The sequence below is a fragment of the Stegodyphus dumicola genome, chromosome 3 (assembly GCF_044657685.1).
Source record: "Stegodyphus dumicola isolate Sdum_Otavi_A_Nest chromosome 3, ASM4465768v1".
Classification (NCBI taxonomy): Eukaryota; Metazoa; Arthropoda; class Arachnida; order Araneae; family Eresidae; genus Stegodyphus; species Stegodyphus dumicola.
The window spans coordinates 272,213,769-272,239,229 of NC_140770.1; the positions used below are offsets into that span (position 1 = coordinate 272,213,769).

General features: G+C 32.8%; 1 protein-coding gene across 1 annotated transcript; it reads left to right on the forward strand.

The window, feature by feature from the left end:
* Window positions 1-290: 290 nt before the first annotated feature.
* Window positions 291-22,653, forward strand: LOC118192527 (histone-lysine N-methyltransferase PRDM7-like). The gene is made up of 10 exons (XM_035363522.2): window positions 291-637; window positions 1,291-1,380; window positions 6,890-6,970; window positions 7,111-7,166; window positions 13,699-13,822; window positions 13,904-13,993; window positions 15,790-15,866; window positions 18,008-18,202; window positions 18,323-18,575; window positions 21,755-22,653. The coding sequence occupies exons 1-10, from the start codon at window positions 505-507 to the stop codon at window positions 22,399-22,401; spliced, it is 1,746 nt and encodes a 581-aa protein (XP_035219413.2). The 5' UTR covers window positions 291-504; the 3' UTR covers window positions 22,402-22,653.
* Window positions 22,654-25,461: the final 2,808 nt, after the last annotated feature.

Consider the following 25,461-nt stretch of genomic DNA (forward strand, 5'->3'; position numbering starts at 1 on the left):
CCTAAAAGAAGCTAATTTTTGGAAATCCAGAATTTGAAGAATCATAAACATTAACGGACAATTGCATAAGTAATATAATAATTTATTTCAATACATTTACTCTGAATTTTGTTTCAACTAAAACTTCTTATTGGCAACTTCAGTTTTTCTCTTACGTCAAGGGAAAAAATATCGTCTGCTGGCATGTCTTCATCAACATAAATAACATAATACTTAGAGTTTACTCCTTTTGAAGTCATATTTTAACATGTATAATTTTATGCAAATTTTCAAATAATTGATACAATTGCTTTAATATATAATCATAGTTATTAATTTTATTTATAATCACAATCATTATTTAATATGCTTTGAGTTAAGAATAAATTTAACAAAAAGACTTTCAATAGCAGAAGAAAAATAAATGAATTTATTTCGTATAGAGAATGCAGACGATTTTTTTCCTCAAGCATTAATTATTTAGTTCTTAAGCATATTTTGTTCTGAGATTTTAATGTTTGAAAAATGGATTACGAAGAAAGTATCCAGAAAAAAATTCAAGAGTTCTTCAGCGCAAAAGAATGGCAAGCACTGAGTAATTATGAAAAAACAAGATATACTAATCAGTGTCGAAATTACGAGGTTCTCTTATCAACAGGTAAGTCAATAAAAACAATTAAAAATAAGAGAATTTGAAAATTTAGTTCATATATTCGTTTTTTGTTTCTTTCATAACAATTTATTTAACTAATAAAAAAGCATCATTATAGAAAGACTATCTATTGTTATTTTCATTATAGCATTTGTTATTTTCCACATGCATTTAAAAAAAACTGTCTAATTGATTGTTAAATATTCTTAATTACAAGTGAATATCATGTTGCTCAAATTTCCCCATTAATTTTTAACTTAATTAATTATACTTATTAAAATATAATAATTAACTTGATCATATTATACTTATTAAAATATGCTTTATTATTCTTTTCTTATTTCTTAATTTTTAAATTTTAAAATCGGGCAGGTGTTTCCTTCATGGGAAGCATTTCTGAATCTACTTAACCTAGAACTTACACATCTATGTTATTCTGAAAAATTCATTATTTCTTTAATTATAAAATTTCTTTAAAAGTAAAACATGGATAATAATCTAAGATCCATTCTAGGTTTCAAATTGAATATATTTTATGCAGATATGATTCTTAAACTGATTTTTTTCATTCATCGGTAATGACAAATTTTAACATTAGAAAAAAAATCTAAGAACTACTACGTACTTTTAATTTGAAGATATTTTACTAAATATTATAGGTCTGAAAGTAAAGCCACCGTCTTTTATGAACCAAAAAAAGAAATCAGATCATGGAAGTAAATGGCAGAATTCCAAAACGGAAATATTAGGTAAATATTTCTTTTAAAAAGCTTTAGTTAATAAATTAAAAAAACCACTCAAAATTTATCGCCTGTTTAAAATTAAACTCTACTATATAGAGTCGTTAGATTATTTTGAAGAAGACATGAAAAATGTGCAAATCCTTCGCTGAGATTCGAAACCTGAACTTGTCGAGTAGGTTTCTATTTACACCAGGAAGGCAAGCGGAAATGAAGGAAAATTACCTTATATAATGTTATACAATGCTCTCAAATTCGTAAACGATATTTTTTAATATTTTATAAAAATTATCTTTTACTATTTATTTAAACTTGTTTCGTATGACTGATAAACAAAGCATGAAATTTTACTGTCCTCTAAAAAATCCCTATTTCTTGAGTATGTCTCATGAAAATATATGCAGAACAGAAGATAATGAAATAAATTTAAAATAATTAATATTTTCCGAAATTTCTTTTGTACTTTTTTCCGTTTAAAAATTTTATGCTGTACTGAGAATAACACCATAAAAGAATTGGAGGTCTTATTTGTTTCCATTTATGAAGAAATCGAGTTATTGGGCAAACGTTGTGTTGTTATTAATTCGTATATATAATTTTCAAATGCCTTGAAAATTATAACAGCACACTGTTTATCAGTGATATGAATATATTTTGATACTTAGAAGTATCATATATGAGTAAATATAATCTATCAGCAAAACACATGAATATAATTAATAGTTTCTAATATTTTGTTTTCAGGAATTAATATTCCTATTAGTACTATCTCTACGTTCTGCATCCAAAAATAAAATCTAAGGATAAATTTCGCTGCAATATAGAAGCGATGCTTTTAAAATTTTAATGCATGGTCCCAACATATGTCAGCAGAAGAACGTTTATTAGCTTAAAAAAATGGGAATTTTTACATGAATTCCCGCTAATTTCTGTTTCCTTTTGTGTTTGTAGAATTCGGAATTCTTTAACTTCTGTTAAGTTTATGCAGTATACCTATAAGAAAAAATAAATATTTCTAACTAAAAAAGATCAAATTCGTATGAATTCCGTTTGACTTTAAACAGCAAATATTCCTTATATAAAAACTCGATTTTAGATTTTTTTCGTGAATCTAAATCTCTTAAAATCTGATAATTAACATTATATATTTTCAACGTAATTTTTTTATTTTATAAATTTGATAATTTCTACTTTGTTGTACGAAAGAAAAAGGAAGTATTGTAATCGCGAAACGTTTTGGATATCATATTTCAACGAACATATCCATTTTGACTGACAATGTTTTTGCGTGACATATGTACGTAAGGACATAATAAAGGACTTTTTCTCCATAAAAATTATAAAACTGATTTTAAATGTATTCTGAAGAGATTTTTTCGTGGGCTTCTTTCGTATGTCTGTGTGTATCTCGCATACCTCAAAAACGTTGAAATTTTGTATATAGGACTGCTTTAACATGTAGATGTGCCCCTCCCATTTTGGTTGCATTCAGCCGCACCAAAAGTATATAAATATATGTGTATATATATTCACTCTGTTACTCGGCTCAGTTTCTTTATTCTTATTTGTTTCTAAATTGTGCGTTTTTTGCTTTAAAAATGACTGAATTATGTTGCTATCTTCCGGTAAAGGTTTTTATGCCTTTAGTTAAGGTGCATGCAATAATTGAGGAATCATCAACAATTCAATTTTTTTTAAGTGCGGCTAAGCTAAATTTTTATTTACCATAGTAGCCATATTTGTTTACATTTGAAACTTAGCAGAGCAGTGGATGTGTTGCCAATCTAGAGAAACTAAGCTTCGCGACAGCAAAGTAACGTCATCTTTTATTATTGAGATTTAAATTATCATTTAAGTTATTAAATTATCCCATATATTGACTCAACATAGCGTCCACCATAAATTAAGGCAGGAATCTTTTAGTTTTGAGCACCGAAAAATCTGACTTCTTGCCCCCTGGCCGGATTGCTTGTTTTTGCGTAGAAACTGTAATATAGATTGTAAAAAATTGGTTTTTTAATTGTTTTAACTGTACTTGGTGTTTTATGTTTTTATATATCTTTGGATTTTTAATGGTAATATTTTGAATTTTTATGCATTTTTGCATTGCCGCTAAGTGAGAACTAAATTAATTTGTAGCGCATGCGCATGAAGCTGAATCGTCTGTGAAAAGCTGTTTCTTTTTTATTTGTTTAATTTCCTTTATATATCGTTTAAGATTTATCATAGTATTTGAATAGAACATGTGGTAATTCTTCAGATGATATAATTTTTGTGCACTAATAATAAAATAAATGAAATGTAACGCTGTTAAGTGAACCTAGCCCCAAATTGTCGCTATAGTAAATAAATAACTTTAAGAATGCATTTATTCTATTGTGGTTTATGCGCATTCGAAGAAGTAAGTTTAATTCAAAATTCGTTAACTGTTAGTTCAATATGTTTAAATGAAATGCAGGAAAATTGCATATAATTTAATATTTCGTACAAGGAAAGCATGTGGTGTGCATATCAGATATTTTGCATTACGCTTACAGTAGGATTTGATTATAACATCGCAAGAGAACTCAGAAATCCTCCTTAAGTAACTATTACTTTTTAAATCACGAAGGTTCTAAATTATCAGATGCACAGAGAATTTTTCTTACTGCATTTTGTTTTTATTTTCCGCCACGTTGCTAACTGGAGGAAACAATTTTTTTCCTAGACATAGAAAAGTTTCAGAAGTCAAACAACAAAAATCAGCTTTATATTTTCAAAATTTTTCTGTTCTAGTTAAAAAGTCTTTCTGTTCTAGTTAACGATCCTAATTCCAATCCATCGTTGCCTTCGGCCTTTAAAGAAATTATGTTTTAGTAATGGTTTAACCAACAGATGGCGCCACTTGCTTATTCTTGTCCAAGCTTTCTTATCTTATCTAATTATTATTTCCTATCTTGTTCATTTGCGGTTTTGCAGCTGAGGATGGTGGTTCGGTAAAAACCATCGAAATAGTCACTGTGAAAATTTTGAAAATATAACGCTGATTTTTGTTGTTTGACTTCTGAATTAGTATTTATTCGGCGTGTTATTGTGTCTTAATTATAGAAAAGTCTGTTCAAATATTAATAGTTGTTTGCTTATTTTTATAATTTCAACTAAAACATTGTAAAACACCTTGCCAAAAAATTGAAATTATTCAAAATTTAGTATCCTTTAACCAAGCGTTCGATTATTCGAGCTGAACACGGTCCTACTTACCTCGCATAATCGAGGTTCTGCTTAACGTATTTTAATAGTTAATTTGTCATTTTATTTGTTTACATATATAAGATACTTTTACATCAGATTTTGTGTTTTTACGTTAAAAGAATAGAATAGGATGAATCCCTTATGTAAATCGATGTTACTTATAATCGTCTTCTGTATCAAAACCATTCCAGAGATGACCAGAATCATTCAAAACTTTGGGTGAACGTCATCGATAAAAAGGTTTATTGTGCAGTAGAGTAATAATAAATCCTTTTTCCCCAATAAAATAAAATTCTACGAAAACATGTAACGTTAGTAATATACTCTACAGTCTAGATCAGCGATTCTCAATCGGTGGAATGCCGTGGTATGCATGCTGGGCGCGTATCGCAGAGGTAAAAAATATTATGAAGAAAAAGAAAAATTGATAGAAATTTTCTGTCATCAAACTCTAACTGAAGTATTCACAACTAACACACTTGTTAACTTTTGGCTGAATCCAAAAAAAGAATTTAAATTGGTTACACATAAAGCTAATATTAAACTTCTACTAGCTTTTTTCAGAACCTACTTGTGTGAACGAGGATTTTCTTCCAAGTTTTATTTGAAAAAGAAATACAGATGAAGATGAAAAGTGGACCCTAATTTGCGGTTAAAATGAAATAAGAAATTGATCTCTCTTAAACAGGCCCTTCACATTCAATATATTAGAATTAAGGTCTTATAACTTAAATTTTGGTAATTAAAATGGTAGCCAAATTTTAATCTAATATTTTTTACGTCTGCAGATTAAATGCAAATAGCCAATAGGTTGTGCAAATGGCCTAATATATGTATTTTTTTTAATATTTCTATTGAGAAATTGAAAAACAATCATTGTAAAATGTAGTGGTGGTACTAAAGTTTTGGGGTTTTTCTTAATTGGCATAACAAATTTATTTTAAGTTTTCCTGTTCTCAATTTCTCAAACTTTCCCTCACATTCTCTCGCCAGGATGTAAATTTAAAGTGAAGTGCTATTTAAAAGCGTGATTATCTCAGTTTATTCAGAGCGTGTTTCGCTAGCCTAGCGCACGTTTCGTTGTTATTTCGCGGTCAAGCTAGTAAGCCTCTTGGTCTTATCAGTTTAGTATCACGCCGGTTAGATTTCTGTAGCTCTTAGGAGTAATTTTGAAGTGCGTTCTTGCACTCGTTTATTTTTCATATTTGATTTATATTATAGTCTACGTTTAGTTACCGCCGCAAGTGAACGGTGTTTTTGTAATGCACGAAGTATGAGCTTTCTGTTAAATTAGTTTGATTCAATAAAGGGTTATTTTGCACCCTTCTTCTGTGCTTCTGTATTTAATTCACGCCTGTCCGAGATTTCGTCAGGTTCATTGTAGGATCTAAGTTAGTGTATGTGGACAAGTAAAGAAAGACTGAACTTTTTCAGTTTTTGTTTAAATGGTACGCGCTAGTCAAAAGTTTGAGAACCGCTGGTCTAGATTATTTAATACAGGCTGTTACCCGGCATGCGTTGCATTTCTACTTAAAAGAAAGAAAGCATTTGTGTTTTAATGCTGCTTATTGAAGTGCTTTTGGATACACAGTATTTTGTCTTTTCTGCTATCTGGTACTACAAGAATAAATCAGAACGTTTTTCCGATGTCTGAGCAAATGAAAAGCATGGATATTTCTATTTAGATCACAAACTTGTAGCGAGTGTCCTGTGCTTTGTTGATAGTCATTGAAATGCGAATCGATTTACTGATTATCAATATCGTGTGTATTTAATTTAATTATGGCAAAGCACACTAGGGCTATCTGCCTAAGGGGATGGATGCCTTCGTGGAGGACTTTCTAAGGGAAACTGGCTCGTATACACGTTACACATGGGGGAAAACCACGAAAATACCCATGCAGCCAGCCCGTTCGCGGGATTCGAACCTCGGACCGAACTACCAATGTTTAGCGACTTTACCGCACCCGCTGGTGGGCCTGATTATCAATATCGATTAATTTTCATTTCTGTTGTTCTACCTATTTTCTAATACAAATTATATTATATTTAAATATTTATACAAGCATAAAAAGTGGCCGTTTTCACAAGAATTTATTTTGCAATGTTTTATTCACAGTTTTATGTATTAGGTGTAACAATATAAAAACTTACAATCTATAATTCACCCAAAAGTGCCTTTAGATTCTCATTATTGTTTGTTAACTGTTAACACTCCCACTGCTGTCTTATATATAGATCTAAGACTGGATTTATGTACTAGAAATGTTTTGTTATCCCATTTCAGATAAGATACCCAAAATGCCTAAAATTAAACCTTTTGCAGTCCCTAATGAGTCTGCGAGAAAGAAGAAATCGACATCTCAAGGTAATTTATGTATTTTTTAACCGTGCAATTTATGTTATACATTCAAAAATATATTAATAAGTAAATAAATATGAGGGATTGTTTTTAAAATGCATATTAAATGTCTCCATTTGTTTTGAATTTTTATTATTGCATTTCAGATAAAATAAGCATGAAAAATAAAACTTCGAGCAGAGAAATAGTATTGCCGCAACAGGTATGCGTATATTTATCAGAAATTATAACTCTAACTTGCTATTCAAATTCTAGTTCATAATTGAAAATTTACTTCTTGCAGTATTTCAAAAGCATGACTTCTTTTAGATTCTCGATTGTTACGTTTGGTTTATTTAAATATGGCAAAGCTCCAGAGGGCTATTTTCCTAACTAGAGGGATGCCTACGTTGAGGACTTTCTAAGGAAACCTGGCTTTTATACACGTTATACATTAGGAAACCACGAAAATGCCCATGCAGCTAAGGCCTTTCGCCTTGATTCGAACCCTCGACCGAACTACCAGTGCTAAGCCACTTTGCCGCTTGGACGCTGCTGGTACCATCTTGATAGTTAGGAAAATACTATGAGCTCTGGAAAACAATAGCATTATTGCTCTAAGAAAAAAAAAAGTATTGTTACATATATTCAAGAAGTAGTTAATGAGAACAAATGTATGACATACTTATTTTACTACCATTTGTTTTCTAGTAACAAATGAGAAGGTAAATATTTGTTTAACGTTTGAACTATTACCGAAATAACTAAAATAGTAAATATTACAACAAAGAATTATAACTTTTTAGAGCTATTAGATATATATAGGGTATGTAAACAAGAAAACGGGCAATACCTTCTTCGGGATTCGAAATCCAGACATTTCGATTGCTATCTGGACGTGCCTCTAATTTTATACCAGTAAGTATACAGCCAAGAAGATGAAAATTCATTACAGCTAAATAGAATTAATTCTAATAGAACTAAGTTTTACAAATTCCGCATTTTATAATTTTCGTGTTCATTCACTATGTAACTGAGTACGAATATCAACCAAAGAAGCGTAAATAGCAAATTTAAATTTAACAATACAATGAATATTCTGTCCCTGCAACCAGCTTTGAAAGTAATAAGCACTTCGGACAATATACATAAATTTATAACCGGTGATGATAACAGCATACTAATATGTACGTAGGAAAGTAACCAAAATGCCTAATTTTATTACAAAAATTGAGAAGACCCTTTCTTAGTTCTTACAACAGTTATAAGGTATTTCTCCCGCCTTCTTGGCATTCCTTCGTGGTGTGATGGTCTGCACGCTGGGCGCGTATTCCAGAGGTTCATGGTTCGATGTCTGGCGAAGGAGTTCCATATTTCCACCTTTCCTGCTTCCAAAATACCTAATGTCTAGCTAATTGTATGCTAAAAATTGTTATTAGTTCAAAATGGTGTTATTCGGATTATGAAGGAGCTTTCCTTGAACGATTCATTAAATTCTTAAAGTGATTATACAAAATTTTTATTAAATAAATAAAATCTACATGGCTTTGACTTTTAAGTTTTACAGAGAAACCACAAATATTATTTTTTTAATATAATAGGAAATTATTCTAAAAGTTTAAATTTTTGATAAATTTGGAGTAAGAAAGAAGGAGCAAACAGACTGCAGACCAGCTAGGCCAAAGCGTTGAAAGCAATTGCGTTATGTTGAGGGTGGAATCTTAATTCAGACTGAGTTAGTTTTGGTTCTTAATGCATTTTTATTTGATAAGTAATACTCCTTTAAAATTTTTATTGGCTGTTTTAGTTCCATTTACAACATCAGAATTATATAAGAGGACTATGACATGGATTAAGCTCGAAATGACGCAGCGCAGAGAGATTTCTATTTTAAGAATAGCGAAAGAAAATTAATTTTTCACTGCTAATTTAATTTTTACATATTCTTTATTTTCTTACATATATATATGTACGTATATCATCCGATGGTTGTAAATCATGACTTTGATTATTATCTTTCTATTATTTTCAAAATTATATAAAGGAAGTTTAAAATTTTGTAAGGAGAATTTATACAAATATTTTGTAATATGTTTATAAATACTGACATGCATATAGAAGGACAGGAGCTTGTAGGTTTCTAGATATTTTAAAAATTTTATGAAGATTATTCGCATTGAATTTTACTTAAAATTACTCTTAATGCTTTCTGTGCCATTTAGTTCTGTACATTTCATCAGTTCTCATTATGTACGTCTGCTGATTAATGTTTTTATGAAAATTTGATCTACAGTTCTATTTTTGCGTATTTTGTATAGGGATTCTGTATATGGATACCCGTTCTATGTACGGTTCTATATATAAATACTCCGCTCACAGTATAATTCTATTGGTTTTGTTAATGGGTTTTTGACTACTCTTTTGTGACTACTCTTTTGTGTGTTTATGGGTTTTTGACTACTCTTTTGTGACTACTCTTTTGTGTGTTTATGGGTTTTTGACTACTCTTTTGTGTGTGATTTTGACAAGAGGTACCTTTATTGGTCTGTAGATTTTTGTGTATTGGTTTTTACAGGGATTTGGCCTATGGGTACCTATATTGGTGTTCGGTTTTTTGTCTACTGGCTTTTATAAGGAATAGACCTAGGGAATATCCATTTTTTTATGAAGATTTGGCCTGCGGATACGCAAAAAGTTCTCATTTCTGGCTATGGGTTTTTACTGGCATTTCGTTTATGGTGCCTACAATCCTACAGGTTTCCATAGGTTTTTACGGAGATTTAGCCTACTCGCATCCGTACAATTGTACGGGTTTCTGTTAATAGGTTTTTACGGGGATTTGTCCTATGGGTACCAGAACAGTTGTACGGGTTTCTTTCTATGGTTTTTACGGGGATTTGGCCTGAGTACCCGCACAGTTAAACGCGTTTCCGTCTGTGGGTTTTAAGGGGAATTGGCCTACGAGTACCCTCAGAGCTGTACGAGTACCAGTAAGCCAACTCCATGTAAAAAAATTATGGGTTTCGACGAGCATTTTTAGTAGGGAAGTTTGTTTCATAAATTTGATTTTAAAAAATCTGATGTATACACCACATGAATTCCTTGTACGGAATATTAAATTATACGCATTTTTTCTTGCATTTCGTTTAAACTTATTGGATTGAATTAAATCTACTTCGCTGAAAACGCATATAAACCACTATAGAATAAATGCATTCTTTAAAATTCACTCTATTTGTTTACCATAGCGACATTCTGGTGCTAGGTTCACTTAACAGTATTACATTTCGTTCATAACTCAGAATGCACAAAATTTATATCATTTAAAGAATTATCTAATCGTTGCCACATGTTCTATTCAAATACTATAATAAAGCTAGAAAATTAATAAATTAAATTTAATAAAAGAAATTAAGCAAACAAAACAAAAAAGAAACTGTTTTCCACAGACGATTGAATATTTCGCATTCAATTAATTCAGTTCTCACTTCACGACAAGGCAAAAATACATAAAAACTCAAAATATATGCATTAAAAATTACGAAATAAATCTTAAACACTTATTTCCTCGAAAAAATTCCAGAAACGATTAAGCATGATTTAATTCGAAATAATAAATAAAGACGTTATCTTTGTTGTTGCGAACCTAAGTTTTTCTAGATTGGCAACAAATCCACTGGTCTGCTGTTTCAAATGTAAACAAGAAATGGCCGCCATCAAAAAAATTATTAGGCTTAGCGGCACTTAAACAACTTTAAAATTGTTGATAATTCTAAAAATATTGCATACAGATTTACTAAAGGCATAAAAACCTTAACCGGAAGATAAGAATAACATAATTCAATCATTTTTAAAGCAAAAAATGTACAATTTACAAACATATAAGTGTAAAGAAACTGAGATCACTGAGCCGGATAACAGAGTGGATATATATATAAATATATTTATATACGTTTGGTGCGGCCGATTGCAAGCAAAATACGAGGTGCATATCTACATGTTATAGCTGTTCTATATACAAAATTTCAACGTTCTGAGGCTACTCGTTTTTGAGTTATGCACTCCTTGCCTCGACGAATTCAAGCATGTATTGCCGACAGGGGCGGTTCGTCCACCTACTAATTTGAACACTCAATGGGGGTTGAGTGAACAGGTACTATGATCTTGATTTTTTAATCATTTTATTAACTGTGTATGAGCTATAAGCATATTCAATTTCATCAAAAACAACCACTTCCTTCATGGTGCTTCGATTTTTTTACATACGTTCGTACAGACGCCACAAAAATTTTCTTCAGAATTCATTTTAAAGCAGTTTTATAATTTTTTGGGAGGAAACGAGTCTTTTATTCTGTCGTTACGTACAGATATCACGCAAAAACATCGTTAAATTGCAATCGATAGCGGTCAAAATGGATATTTTCATTGAATTATGCTGCCTGAAACTTTTTTTTTTACATCTTACCAAGGAAGTAAAAACAAAACTGAGTCCTGTGCAGAATTTAAATTAAATAAATAAATAAGGCGTCATCTAACATATGGCTTTTAAACATCATTAATGTTAGCTTAACGCAATATATTTTTAAATCTAGCTGAATTTAATGAAGGAGTGAATATACACTCTTTTGCAAAAAAATTGACGTACCAAAGAGTACTTTGGCAATCGTGACGAAATTTGTTATGCAAAAACATCTTGATCGAGTATGCAAATGATCAAAGTGTCAAGGCAAATGAACAGGAATAGCGATAAAAACGCGTATTTCTAGTGCGCAATTCGCAAAGTATAAAACCACTAACAGAGGCGGAAAATTTATCTTTTTTTTTTTTTTTTTTTTCCTGCCATTGTAATTCTGTAAAGAAGCAACTAATGATGCCATTACAACGATATCGAACACCTAACAGACAACAAAACGAATTAGAACGTGGTCGCATTGTACGGTTGCTTGAAGCTGTGTGGTCATACCGAGCAAAAAGCCGCCACCAGTCGAGTACAGACACTGCTGTGCAAAGATGCTAGCAGAAATGGTTGTACAAGGAAATTGCCGAGGAATTGAAGGCTCTGGAAGGCCAAGGAGCACAAACGCGAGGAAAGATAGGATGACTGTTTGCCAGGCCCGTTCCGCCACAACGGTATCATTGTCGACTATTCAACGCACTACAGCCATGTCTATACCTTCCGTGGTACCGTTCACCATCTTACGGCGTTTGTCTGAGGCGGGGTTACGCTCACAGAGGCCTTTAAGACGTTTGCCTTTGACCCCACAACATCGGCGGAGTCGTCTGGAGTGGTGTCGCAGCCGATCATCATGGCTGCCATCAGACTGGCATCGTGTTGTGTTCAGCGATGAATCCCGCTTCACTCTTGAAGCAGATGACCACTATATTCGTGTCTGAAGAGGAGGGGGCCAGCGGGTCCCGATCAGCCTTTGTTTTACAAAGGCATACAGCCATAACTCCTGGTGTGATGGTGTGGGGCGCTATTTCTTATGACAGCAAGTCATCTTTAGTAATCCTCCGTACATCTTTAACAACTCAACGATATGTTAATACCATCCTGCGGCCGGTTGCATTGCCCTTCATGGCACGTCATTCTGGGGCCATTTTCCAACAAGATACTGCCAGGCCACGTACCTCACCCATATTCATGGACTGTCTCCATGCGGTTCACACCCTTCCTTGGTCAGCAAGGTCACCAGATCTTTCACCAATCGAGCATGTCTGGGATATAGTAGGCCGCTCCACCGCAAAATATCGTAGATCTGGAGAGACAACTGTGAATGCCTCTCAGAATGTGTCGCAGGATGGCATTAGGAAACTTGCCGACAAGGGCGGTTCGACCACATACTAATTTGAAAACTCAATGGGGGGTGAGTGAACAGGTACTATGATCTTGATATTTTAACCATTTTATTATCTGTGTATGAGCTATATGCATATTCAATTTCATCAAAAACAACCACTTCCTTCATGGTGCTTCGATTTGTGTGCAAAAGAGTATACATTCGTTTCAAAACTAGGACACCAGAAATGTGTAGAACCAAAGTAAAAATATTACAATAACTGAGTTTTAAAGTAATTGCATTTATTGTGGGGATGAGAGTAGGAAGTGTAATAATTAAGGTATGTAAGAGTTTTATAACAATCCTATTAGGGTGTTTCCAAATCAAAGGAATCTTAAAGAAAACAACATTTTTAAAGACATTTATAAAATCTCGGTGGTTAATAATTGTTAAAGTCTTGCATTAATGGATCCACTAATGCTCTGAGGACTGAAACCCTTGAATATTGGTAGTATGACCCGTGTTTAAACACAAGAGAACGGGGGGACACTGCATGGTGTGTTTTTAATAGTTTTTTCCATGTGTAACTTCAGTTTGAGCTGGTATTCTTTAGAAATCCTCCACGAAGATATGTCTCCTTAGGCTGATCGATGTCGCATGCTTTGAAATGCTTAAATAACTATTTTAATTTTTGTATTATTCTTTGTCTTGTGTTTTTCCTGCTAATATTTCTTCTGAAACATTATTCAGTAATTTTCGGCAACGATTTTAGTTTATTTTTTTCTTTACGTTTCATCAAAAACTTAATAATATATCAGGTGAGACAAATAGTCAATTAATATAGCTATATTAAAAAGAGTTATCTATGAGGAATTTAAAAACTTTTTCTAACTTCGAGAAGACTATATATTTCAATATATAGAATGAAATAATTTCATGTGCTATAACAAAATTCTTAACATTTGTCACTGCTAGGCAAAGAATATGGATTATAAAAGTATTGCAGATATCCTTCTCAGTCGAGCAGAAGTGTATTTTCGAAAGCTGGAAAGCCTTTTGATGATCGAAAATGACGCTAATCCAGAAGTGGAATTGATAGGTCAGTGGTAAATAAGTTTAATTTTAAACATATAGGCTGAAAATTGTTAGCACAAATTAATTTTCGCTCTCTCTTCTTCAGAATCCGCACCAGTAAAACGTTATCCGAAACGTAATATCCCTAGAAAAATTTACACAGAGGAAGATATCTCCAGCGATGATGATTACCTGTGTAAGTATAATAAAAAACTTTAACTTTTAAAGCGTTACAAAAATTCTATTAAAAAGAGTAAAGAATTTTATTATTACAAAAAATGTCAGTAATTTGGATAAGATATTTGAAGATTACTTCAATTATAAAGAATACAGAGAATTATTCATTTAAAATAGTTCCTTGCACGAAATCGCTTGTAAAATTTTTATCACAATTCGCTTCCATTTTCGTTAGTATAATTAATTACTTTATATCTGGCAATCTGATCGTTTAGCAATTTCCCAAAATGGGTTTGAGCAAAAGACTTGTATTAAATGTGGTAATCGCCATATAATTTCTGTTACAAAAATGTTTGAATTGTTATAAAGCTTTCAGAAGGCAAATCAAAGTGTTATGTATATTAGCTGGCAGAATATGTATCGAAGATGAACCATGCTCTTAAGATTATCCCACATCATTTAATGAGTAGCATATAGATCAAGTCGGACATCTGTTGTTTAGCTATCGTCTTTTGCCAGTAAACAAGTTTTTATGTAATTTTTACTCTTTATATTAAAAAGCCTTGGTTATGGCGGTATGTAGCATCAGTAGTTGTTTGAAAAACAACTAAACATTCAAACGGTCCAGAAGACGCTTTTTTGATAAAAGCCTTTTTTAAAATGCGCTATTACCGGTATAGATACACGTGTTAAAGCTTTTGATATAGAAACAACAATTAAGTGAAGGATTCGAATTGTTAAGCGAAGCCGAAATATTATTTAATATTTGTAGAAGCTACAGTATTTTTAATATACGTAGATCTGTGCTAGTAGGTCTACAGTAACTGTTTATATTAAAATTGAGGTGTCAAAACTGAAATTTTCATTCCACGATCAGATTGCCGGTATTTTTTAAATTGTTCATTTATTAAGCATTTCAACTCGCAGTCATTTCTCTTTCTTTTTTTATATTTTGGAAATCCTGAATGCCAAAGTAAATAATTTCAGTAAGAATTTGATTATATTATTTCTTGTTCGGCGAAGTTCTAATACTGGAAAACCGTCTTTTATTTTGTTCGCACCTCCTTCAGGGTATTATTACACTCTGATTTCATCTGAAATTCTAGCAGTTAAATTCAATACATCAAAAATCATCAGTTTGTTCATTACCGAGATGTATTCTAAGATGAGTAGTTCGATATTAAACGAGAATATATATGAAAAACATTAAACATGAATATCATCATTAACAAGAAAATTTTTAATAAAAGTTTGAAAAAGCAAAATCACTTCCAATAAGACACGGAGCTTTCCAGAAGAATCTGTGCGTCTAATTTCATAAATTTGGTTCTCTTGTCAGTATACAATAAGGATATACAAACATTTATACGCGCAGAGATATACCAAGTATCATTTTATTATGGAACTGTGTAAATAATGCATATGTAATTTCTTAAAAGGCATGTGAAGTCACCTAGCAATTTAAAAATCTGTAAGCATTATTTTCTAAGATAAAAGTTCGAAGCGATATTTCCAACAAACATTTTTTGAACTACAATTGATAATCAAGTTTAAACAATAATGTTAATCCCTGTGCTCATATAACCGAAATTTGATAAGTAAATTTTACTAAAAATAACTCAAAATATGACAAAGATTGATCGAAATATGTTAATTTGCATTAGTCTGATATTTTTAAATGATATTTAATGTAGAATTTAGTAATTTTAAAATAGTCTGAAACTCGTTCAATATATGATCCATATTCATTCAAACTCATTTTTTTATTTCATTTGGCTCTGTCATTTAAGATAAATGTTTTTAAACTCACTACAGATTGTAAAGACTGCAATTTAGAGCACAAAGGAGCTTGCCCCACTCATGGGCCCATGCTGTTGGTTTGCGACCAAAAGGTAAGCAATTAAAGAAAACCTAATTCGAATGAAGAACTGAAGAAATATTTTTAATATTGAGTTCTTTGTACCAACAAAAAATATAATTTGTTAAATCAAAAATTCATAAAAAATAAAGAAAAATAGAAAACTAGTTTTTACGCAAAGTTTGCGACAACTCATTTTATATTATGATTTTTATTATTATGGTCATAATGGCTATAATAGTGGAATGTAAAAAGAATAAAGGTATTTCTCCTGCCTTCTTAGCCTATTTTCGTAGTGTAGTGGTGAGCACGCTGGGCGCGTATTCCAGAGATCCGTGGTTGGATTCTCGGCGAAGGTGTTGCTCATTTTTCACTTTTCTAAAATATCCTAATGTCTCTACAGAGTAAAAAATAAAAATTACACAGGGCAATAATTTAAAAAAGGCATTTTACTATGCAAATAAAAAATATGTAAATGACATAAGCTATTTTCTCCCGCCTTTCTGCATGCCTTCATGGCGTAACGGTTAGCACACTCGCCGTGTATTCGAGAGGCCAGGTTCGAGTCCCGGCGAGGGCTTTGCTCATTTTCATGTCTCCTGTGCTAATATCCTACTGACTCTACAACATTAAAGTATAAAATGATTTCTTTACCTGTGAGAAAAGTCGTAATTAAAACAAAGTCATAAAGCCACTAAGAATGCTGATAATCTTTATAACAAAATCTTCAGACATAACTTTAAATGAAATGAATGCATGTTTTCAATATGATTTATTTAATTTTGTATTTTCTTAAAAATGTGTCAGTTTCAATAAAACGCATTTGTGTATTTTTTTATTCACGTATGGTCCAGAGAGCTTTTAAACCTAAAATAATTTACTACGATTTTTTGAGTGTATATTGATAAAAAATATGTAAAGTTATGATTAATTACTTTAAAATGTTTTCGTATGATATGTATTATATTCTATACCCAGTTTTATAAAATTGTTAGATAGCGATAAATTATGTTACAGATGCAGAATAAGAATAATATGGAAAACTTTAATTAGGTCTATACAAAAAATACTTAGGATTTCGGTCTTATTTCAGACTTGAATCTGAACCAGAGCTTCAAAGCATCACTTGTGTTTTAATAAAGTTCAATGTACTCTTGAAATTTGTTTGAGAATATTCGTGGTCATTGAATCGTTTAGACTACTGCTGGATAAGGGTAAGGCTGATCAGGCACTTGCCTCAGAAGTTTATTAGTCTTGTACGTTAGTAAATTCTGCATTTTGTGCTTTAAATAGTGACTGAATTACGTTGTTCTTATGTCCCGATTAGGGTTTTCTTTGCCTTTTCTTTATCTGCATGCAATACTTGTAGAATTATCAAAAATTAAAAGTACAACTAAGCCAATACTGGCGCTATTTGCTTACCTTTAAAACTCTTAATAGTACAGTGAATTAAGTCATTTGATGCACCAACTTCAATATCTTTTTGCCTAGTGGAACTAAAAGTTTTTTTCCCCCTCCCCAGTTGCGGGCACTAGCCATTATAGACGTTGGCCACACCTAAGGTCTTGAATGATGGTCTCTTGATTATGTAGGCACCTAGTAGGTGGGCCACCGTTGCCTGCTATGAAGGGACAGACAAATTACATCGTTGCCTTCTCTTGAATTCGAAGCTGGCTTCTTCGGTACGGTAGTCAGAGTCACTAACCACTTCCCCATTGGCTTGGGATTAAAAGTTTAATTTTTTTCTGGACCGAAAATTTTGTTTATTTGCCCGTTGGCCGAAATGCTTATTTTTGAATAGAAACTCTAATTTCATTTGCAGTTTTTTTAAATGTTTTAACAGTTATTGTTGTTTTAGGTTTTTATGTATTTACAATTTTTGATAAATATGTTTTGCGTTTTCATGAATTTTTGCCTTGCCGCAAGCAAAAACTGAATTGATTGAATGAGAAATATATTTCTAATGAAATTGGAGGAATATGTTTAAATGAAGTGCAGCAAAAAATGTCTTTAATTTGTTAAGTCGTACACTAAAGTCATATGATGTCCACATCTGAGTTTTTCATGTTGTAAAATGTAATAGTTAAGTTCCATGGGTAGACATTCAATAAAATGATATGGTAAAAATTAGTTTGATGCAAGTTTATAAAGTTCTGTATCGTTTATTTTTTGCAGGTAGCAAAGGGTTTACGAAACAAAGCACTGGGTTCCACTCCATGCTTTTTGTCAATAGGGAAATCATCCTTACCAAAAGCTGGATTAGGTGTATGGACAGAAATTCCTCTTCCGAAAGGAATGGTTTTCGGTCCCTATAAAGGAACTATCGTGCGAAAACGAGAGGAAGCCAGTAAAAGCGGATATGCTTGTCAGGTAAGGAATTATAGAGACTTTGCTTTTTCAGTACTGTTGTTTTACCAGTACAATGATGTAGATTTTTAATATTTTTAGAAATGTTGCAAATACTACACTTTTAATCTGTTCATTTTGAAGGTATGGAAAGGCGGGAAAGCTCATCATTATATCGAGGGTTTCGATGAATCCTCCTCCAGCTGGTTGCGCTTCGTGAACTGTGCAGATATTAAAGAAAGACAGTCTCTCACAGCATTCGAATATAAAAAGATGATTTATTACAAGACTTACAAATACGTGTTACCTTATACAGAGCTTCTTGTGTGGTACGGAGACCAGTTTGCTCGTGATTTGGGTATCGACACAAAGAAATGTATTCCAGATGACGTTGCTGGTATTTATGTTCTTTCATTTTTACAAATACTAAAATCATATTAAATTTTAAATAACCAAAATTTACTTTAAAAAATTTCAAATTTGTCATTCAACGAGAAATAAAATCTTAATTCATCTTTCAAATTTCAACAGAGTTTCTTAAACAGGAAATTGTAATAAATGCATTTCTATTAAATTAAATATTTATTCAGTTTTCTGACCAGCGGCAAGCAGCAATTATTATAATATACAGGGTGTCCCGTAAATGTTGCGACAAAGTTCTGGTGGAAGTAGGACTCATCATAAGGATTAACAATTGCATAGGAACCCATGCTCGGAAAAGTTGGGGGTAAGTGGTAGCAGAGGTAGAAGATGAGAAAGGAAATAAGATAGTGATTAATTTGAAAAATTTATTGGACTTGAATACAAATGGTGTACGGCAGCTTGAATGTTACAACAGATGATCGAAGTTTGGACCATCAGATGCCAAACATGCCTGACACCGACAGATCATTGAATGCCGGCCATGTTCAAACATACCGGAAGTTTCTTTGATTGTAGCAGCTGCGTAGGCGAGTCTTGGCATCCATTTCGACACAACAGGATGATCGTGATACACGACACTTTGATATATCCCTACAAAAAGAAATCAAGGCTGGATAAATCCGGTGAGCGTGGAGGGCCAGAGAATAGGTCCATAATGTCTAATCCATCGATGCGGGAATGATCTGTTCAAACGACTAGGAGCATCCAATCCAAAATGAGCAGGCGCCCTATCATGTTGGAACCCCATGTTCGCCTCACATTCGGTGGAACATCATTAAGCAAGCCGGGAAGAACCTGCTTCAGAAAGATCCGATAATTCGAGGCATTCAACCTAGACGGTAAAAGGTGGTTAATGTGTGAGCAGGTTTGGTCGGCGAAATCCGCCCACACATTAACTTTCGGGAAAATTTGTTGTGCTGCTGGGTATTGCATACCGTTCGGGTTTTCTTTAGCCCACAAATGCTGATTATGATGATTGAATATGCCATCCTATTGAATGCGACCTCATCCGTATAGAACACATAAGCTGGGAAATTAATATCAAGGGCCCTTTCTTGCAAAAACCACTGTGCGAAATGTAAACATTCAGGATGATCATCGGGCAGCAGTAACTGAATCCTTTGAGAGGTGAAAGGCATGAAAGAACTCGGCGTTCAAGACACGCTGGGCACCAGAACGAGACATTCTTAATTGTAAGTATTAAAGTGGAAAGAGAAATATATTGCGTGTAGCTGAGCGTCAGTATACTTCTTTACGAAGATTTTTGACTAAATATGAAACATATATATCCGAGATATCTGCTAAATTTAGATATTTCATTAAATTTGAAAAATACGTATTACCGAGAGTTTTTAAAAGAAAACTCATTGAATTAGCAAAAAAAATATGAAATAAACAAAATCAAAATTTAAAGTTCGGGCTTCCAGGTGTGCATGATAGGGTGGGAAATTATATGTACTCAGAAATGGGTAACTCTAGATACACTGCAGCAAGAACAACAACAAAAAAAAAAAAAAAAAAAAAAAGTGACATTTTCCCTTTCTACTGGGCAGATTGACGAAATTCAAACTGAGTTTTTCATATGTCAAAAGCGCGACTTAGAATCTCTATTAAATTTATATATAACATTGTTCTAAAATAGGTATTTTTACACAAAATCGGACTTTTCTGAAATTAAATGTCATTTGCTTTTCATATTTCGTTTTATATATATTAATTTTCATATTTCGTCAAATTATGCCTAAATGTTAAATTTTGTGAAATTTGGTGCGAAATTTATAGAGAAATTGAAAACTTTATCTTGGCTTATTTTTTCAGTTTGCGCCAGGAATAATTCTCTTGGTTAGCTTCTTAATTTATGGCAACCTATTTTCTTTCTTTTTTTATTGCAGACGAGCGGAATTTTTTTTTCCTTTTTTTCTCTGTACACGAGCGGAAAAATGATCATTGTTCATTACTTTCAAATAATTTTTACAAAGTGCGTAAACCACATTGGAGTTGTTATCGCTTAAAAAATATGTCAAATTTCAAAACATGTTATGCGAATTCAGGTAAATCTTAGAAAATTTTGAATAAAAACTCTAAATTTTTGCAGGTATGCTTAGAAATATATCTACTGTAAGAGGATTTATAAACATTTTATATGTTATAATGCAAAATGATTTTCCAAAAAAGTTATTTTAAAATACAAATTTTAAAAATAAATCATAAAAATTTGGGTAATGTTATTTGGAACGAACCTAAATTTCTATATCTAAATGTCGAAGGAAGAATCAAATAAGTAGAATAAAAAAGAGAGATTAATAAATATATACGAAATTCAATTAAAAGGGAGGAGTTAAAATTTTGAGAGTTAATTTTTTAAACACTGCTCGTACGACGTTTACAAAACTTGAATCGTAGAATCGAAATATGGAAAAAAATCGGCATGTCATTTCAGAAATTTCTCGATTTTGTGTCAAAATACGTATATTAGAACAATGATATATATAAATCTGAAAAATATATCAAGTCATATATCAAGTCGAGACATACAAAACGCAAGTTGAATTTTGTCAATCGGCCCAGTCAGTAGAACGAGAGATATAAATTTGTTCCCCCCTTTTTTATTTTTGCGCAGCGTATATACATCCGTGCAGATTTCTTATTATTTAATAACATAGACAGAGAGAAACGGTTTGTCAGATGAAAAAAATTAGTCTCTTCTTTTACTTTATGGAATTAACAATGAGTATTTTGTTATCATTTAAAACCAATAAAAACAGTCTGAATAACGGTATAAAATTTTAAACCATTTAAGAATAGCCTGTTTTGTACATTTTGCTTTCCTGTGAATAGTAACCGCTCTCTAGTATTTATTTACATCTCTCAAAATTAGCGCACAGATTTCTTTCACAGAAAACGTATTTCGTTTACGATGCATTATGCGATAAGCCGTTTCGAGTTACTTATTTATTCTTTAGATGGCGGCATTCAAATGGGTTGTCGTTTTAATCGTTTTTTATTCCCGCCATTTCAAAGCACGTTCGAATTTTAAAATGCGATTTTAGTGGGCGATCTAAGAAATTTTTAACTTACTAAAAGCGTTTGATCGCCCATTAAGTGATTACCCGTATTTTAATGTTATTTTATCTTTTAATCCTATATCTATAGAGGAAGTGGACGGCTTCCAGTGCGATGTTTGCCAAGCTCTCTTTTCGGAGGAAGACAGCATGCTGAGACACAGAAAGCGTCATCCGCATATGGTTGCGGACAGGAGACATAAATGTCACTTCTGCACATATTCCAGTATGAAGTCAAGTAGTCTGAAGCTTCATCTGCTGACTCACCTGGGAGAAAAGCCTCACCAGTGCAAGCTCTGCGAAAAGAGTTTTACGCAAGCCCTCCATATGCGCAGGCACATGAGAACGCACACCGGAGAGAAACCGTTCGTCTGCGACGTCTGCAGTCAAGCATTCGCGCAAAGAAGCCACTTGAACAGACACAGGAATATTCACAGCGACAAGAGGCCTTACCGATGCTCCGAATGCGGAAAGAATTTCGCTAGTCAAAGCAACGTCTGGTCACATCAGAGGACACACACCGGACAGAAACCCTACCGATGTACGCAATGCGAATACAGATGTGCTCATTCTAGCTATCTCCGTAAACATGTGATAAGTTGTCACACGAGGGACTTTCCCTACACGTGTTCCTACTGCGGGAAAGGATTCCTGAATCCAAGTCAGGTAAAGCAACATAACGAGCAGAAACATTTCGGACCGTCGTCTTCTACGTTGAGCGTGGACAGGACTGTATGATAGCTTTTCTCCGGATTTCACGTGTGTTTCCCGGAGAGAGGGGGACAATTTGCAACTCGGCCGCTGTCATCCTGCATGCTATTGGATGACACGTCGGCAAGCTTTGTTGTAAAATAAATGAACGAAACGGGAGTTTTCAAAACTGAATTTGTTCATTGTATTACACGAATTTGGTTATATTTTCTTACTGACCGCAATCAAATGCTCTGTCATCACTCATACTCTCAAAAAACAAGATAATAAATTTTACTTAACTAATGTTTTTTTTTTTTTTTTTGGTTTTTTTTTTTTTTTTGTTGTTGTTTTATTTTATTATAAGGCATTTAGTTTCGGGCTCATATATTTCTGAAAATTAAGGCTCTTGAAGTACATCTTATTCTAACTGATAGGATTCAAAAGAGACGTCTATCGATAAATGTTTATTCTAGAACAATAAACGAACAAAATTTTCCAGGAAACAATTTTCTTTTTTATATTTATACCTCAGTTGTTTTCATTCAATCATTTGTAATAATGGTAAGTGTAAAATCCTGTCTCGATAAAACAAATTCGGTGTACATGATATCGCATCGGAAATTGTGAGGGAAAATACGAAAGAATCCAAAAGGTTTCCCTTTTCAAGATGCATATCTCTGGTGGCGGTCAAATAGCAGTTGTTACCATTTCGCATAGAGGTAGTAGTTTTTGCAACCTTAGAAAGGAAAACGATCCCATGTAAAAAATATATATAGTTAAAATCTTGAATAATTCTTCCTTTATTCAAAAGTTGCAAAATTTATATAATAGCAATAATTTATGATGGAATAATACTACAGCAAATTTTTACTCAATTTTTCAATTTTATCCATTTTACGTTAATCCCATGAAAACTGACAGATAGGTTGCTTTTAATTCGCTTAGCAGCAAGAATGAAAATCTTTACCGCCCGATATCTGATAAAGAGTACTTGAGTTATTAGCCCTTCTAATTATCCTTAGCAATATACCCTTCCTTTCGAGCGGGAAAAAATAAAGCTGTTTCACTAAAATATTAAATAGTATATTTGATAGAAATATAAATACCAGAGGGCGAAAAGAATCACTACCGAAAACAGTAAAACTTTGCACAACGCAGCAATAAAGTATATAATTTATGCTGTGGCCCAAGAAAATTATTTTAAAACTACATTGCTGCTCTTTCGTTGTGCATCTTTGAGATAGAAAAAATCAAATTTGAACGTGATGTGTGTACTCGCATAATTTGTTGTGCAGCCTAATAATCCACTTGAACACTTACCAGTACCAGCACCACTTCCAATAAAAAAAGAAAATCTGATATTTTTTAGATTTTAAATTACGTCCAAAGGGGATTTTTTTCTTTTTTTATTCTTTTTACATTTTGTACGTTGCCTTTATTGATTAAATATCATGTTCTTCGCACATAAAACATAAAATTCAATTCAACAGCAATATCGCAAAATAATTTTTAAATGAGCCTATCTTTAGAATTTCCAATGCGCAGTCTCGCGCGCTAGAGATGATTTCCCCCCCCCCCCCGCAAATTGTTGCCATTGCTCACTTTGAAATCGTTGAGTTTCTTAATCAAAAATTCGTTAAAGTGTTTCAAAATATGAAATCGATAATACATCAAATTCCAAATTCGGGCTTCCACATGCCCATATTCTATGGAATATTACGTTATTCAAAATTGGATGGCTCTAGGTACCATTGTTTTATCACAATGCAAGAAACATGCACACATTTATGCAGATTCTTCATTTTAATTTTGTAGCGTTGCGCGCCTCCAACTTGCACGCAACCAAGAGGTGACTGTGAAAACTGGATAAAAGACAGAGTCTTGTTAAGGGTTTAAGTCCCTTTTTATTCAACGTAATAAATTACAAGTGCGTGCTCTTGACGCTAACAAACTGCGCCAACTCGGCGATCAAATAAAAATAATAACCTGAAAAGAAACTAAAGACAAGACTCTAACTACGAGGCTCTCTAAAAGTAACTAACTCACCGCGTTTTACAATACCGCTGCTAATTCAGCAAACTTGAAGATCACTTGAACGATTAACACTACTTCCAGGCAAGCACACAGGCCGAAACGCGGGGTTCTTCAATTTCTGGCCAACTACCTCCGCGCTCGTGAAGTAAGAATATCACACCTCGAACTCGTTTCCTTTCTATTTAAATCAGAATACTTCCGCTGATAATTTGAATCCTTGCGCGTTCTACTAAAATTTACATACTCTGGCATTGGCAGTTCCAGGGGAAAGTAAGGCTTGACAGGAAAGGTTGTTTAAACTTAAAATAAATGTTAGTTAAAATAAATATAAACCCTACAATTTCTTTATATATTAACAGGGCGATAACATTTCTTGGCAAACATTTGAAAAGTGAACCGGCATTTATAGTGAACCAACGCAAAATGCCAGAACGAAATCAATAGTTCTTCTGGACAAATTTTCCCTTTGGACTAACAAAAACGTCTCTTTACAAAATGTAAAATCTTGCACGTGAACTGGAAGATAGACACTCAGTCTCCGACAAAATGATCATAGGAGAATCACTAGAAATACCGCTTTCTTAGCATATTTAGAGTTCAGATATATAATGTTAACACGTTGAGCGCCACGCGTATGTTTTAGGCAATCCCGTTCAGGCCACGAGCTTCGCGTAAAAGCGCTGGTATTGGATGCCAGTGATTCGTATCGCGGTAGAAGATAGCAACAAGTTGTGAAAAAGAAGACATTCCGTCGAACAAAAATGCAAGAATATCTAGAAGACGAAAACATAAACTCCGAAGAAAACCGGGAAAAGCCTCTGAAGTACGAAAATATTATAAATTATGTTATGATTAAAATACAACAGAAGCTGGTATGGTAATGGCCAGAAAAAAGACTAAAAGTGTGTTGTCACATTTTGTAATAGCTGTAATGGAGAACCGTTTTAATGTTTACCATTTTCAATGACATCCAATGAATGAAAATCAAATTATGAATCAAAATTAAGTAAATTTTAAATAAATTTTGTGTAATTTCATAAAACAGTGTAAATCCTTTAATTATATATCATG

What these genes read in the sequence shown, in the direction of transcription:
- LOC118192527 (XM_035363522.2), top strand. Translation starts at nt 505, where the DNA reads ATGGATTACGAAGAAAGTATCCAGAAAAAAATTCAAGAGTTCTTCAGC. An exon ending in CAGCGATGATGATTACCTGT is followed by an intron (nt 13,994 to 15,789) that starts GTAAGTATAATA and finishes AACTCACTACAG; the next exon opens with ATTGTAAAGACTGCAATTTA. An exon ending in TGTTGGTTTGCGACCAAAAG is followed by an intron (nt 15,867 to 18,007) that starts GTAAGCAATTAA and finishes TATTTTTTGCAG; the next exon opens with GTAGCAAAGGGTTTACGAAA.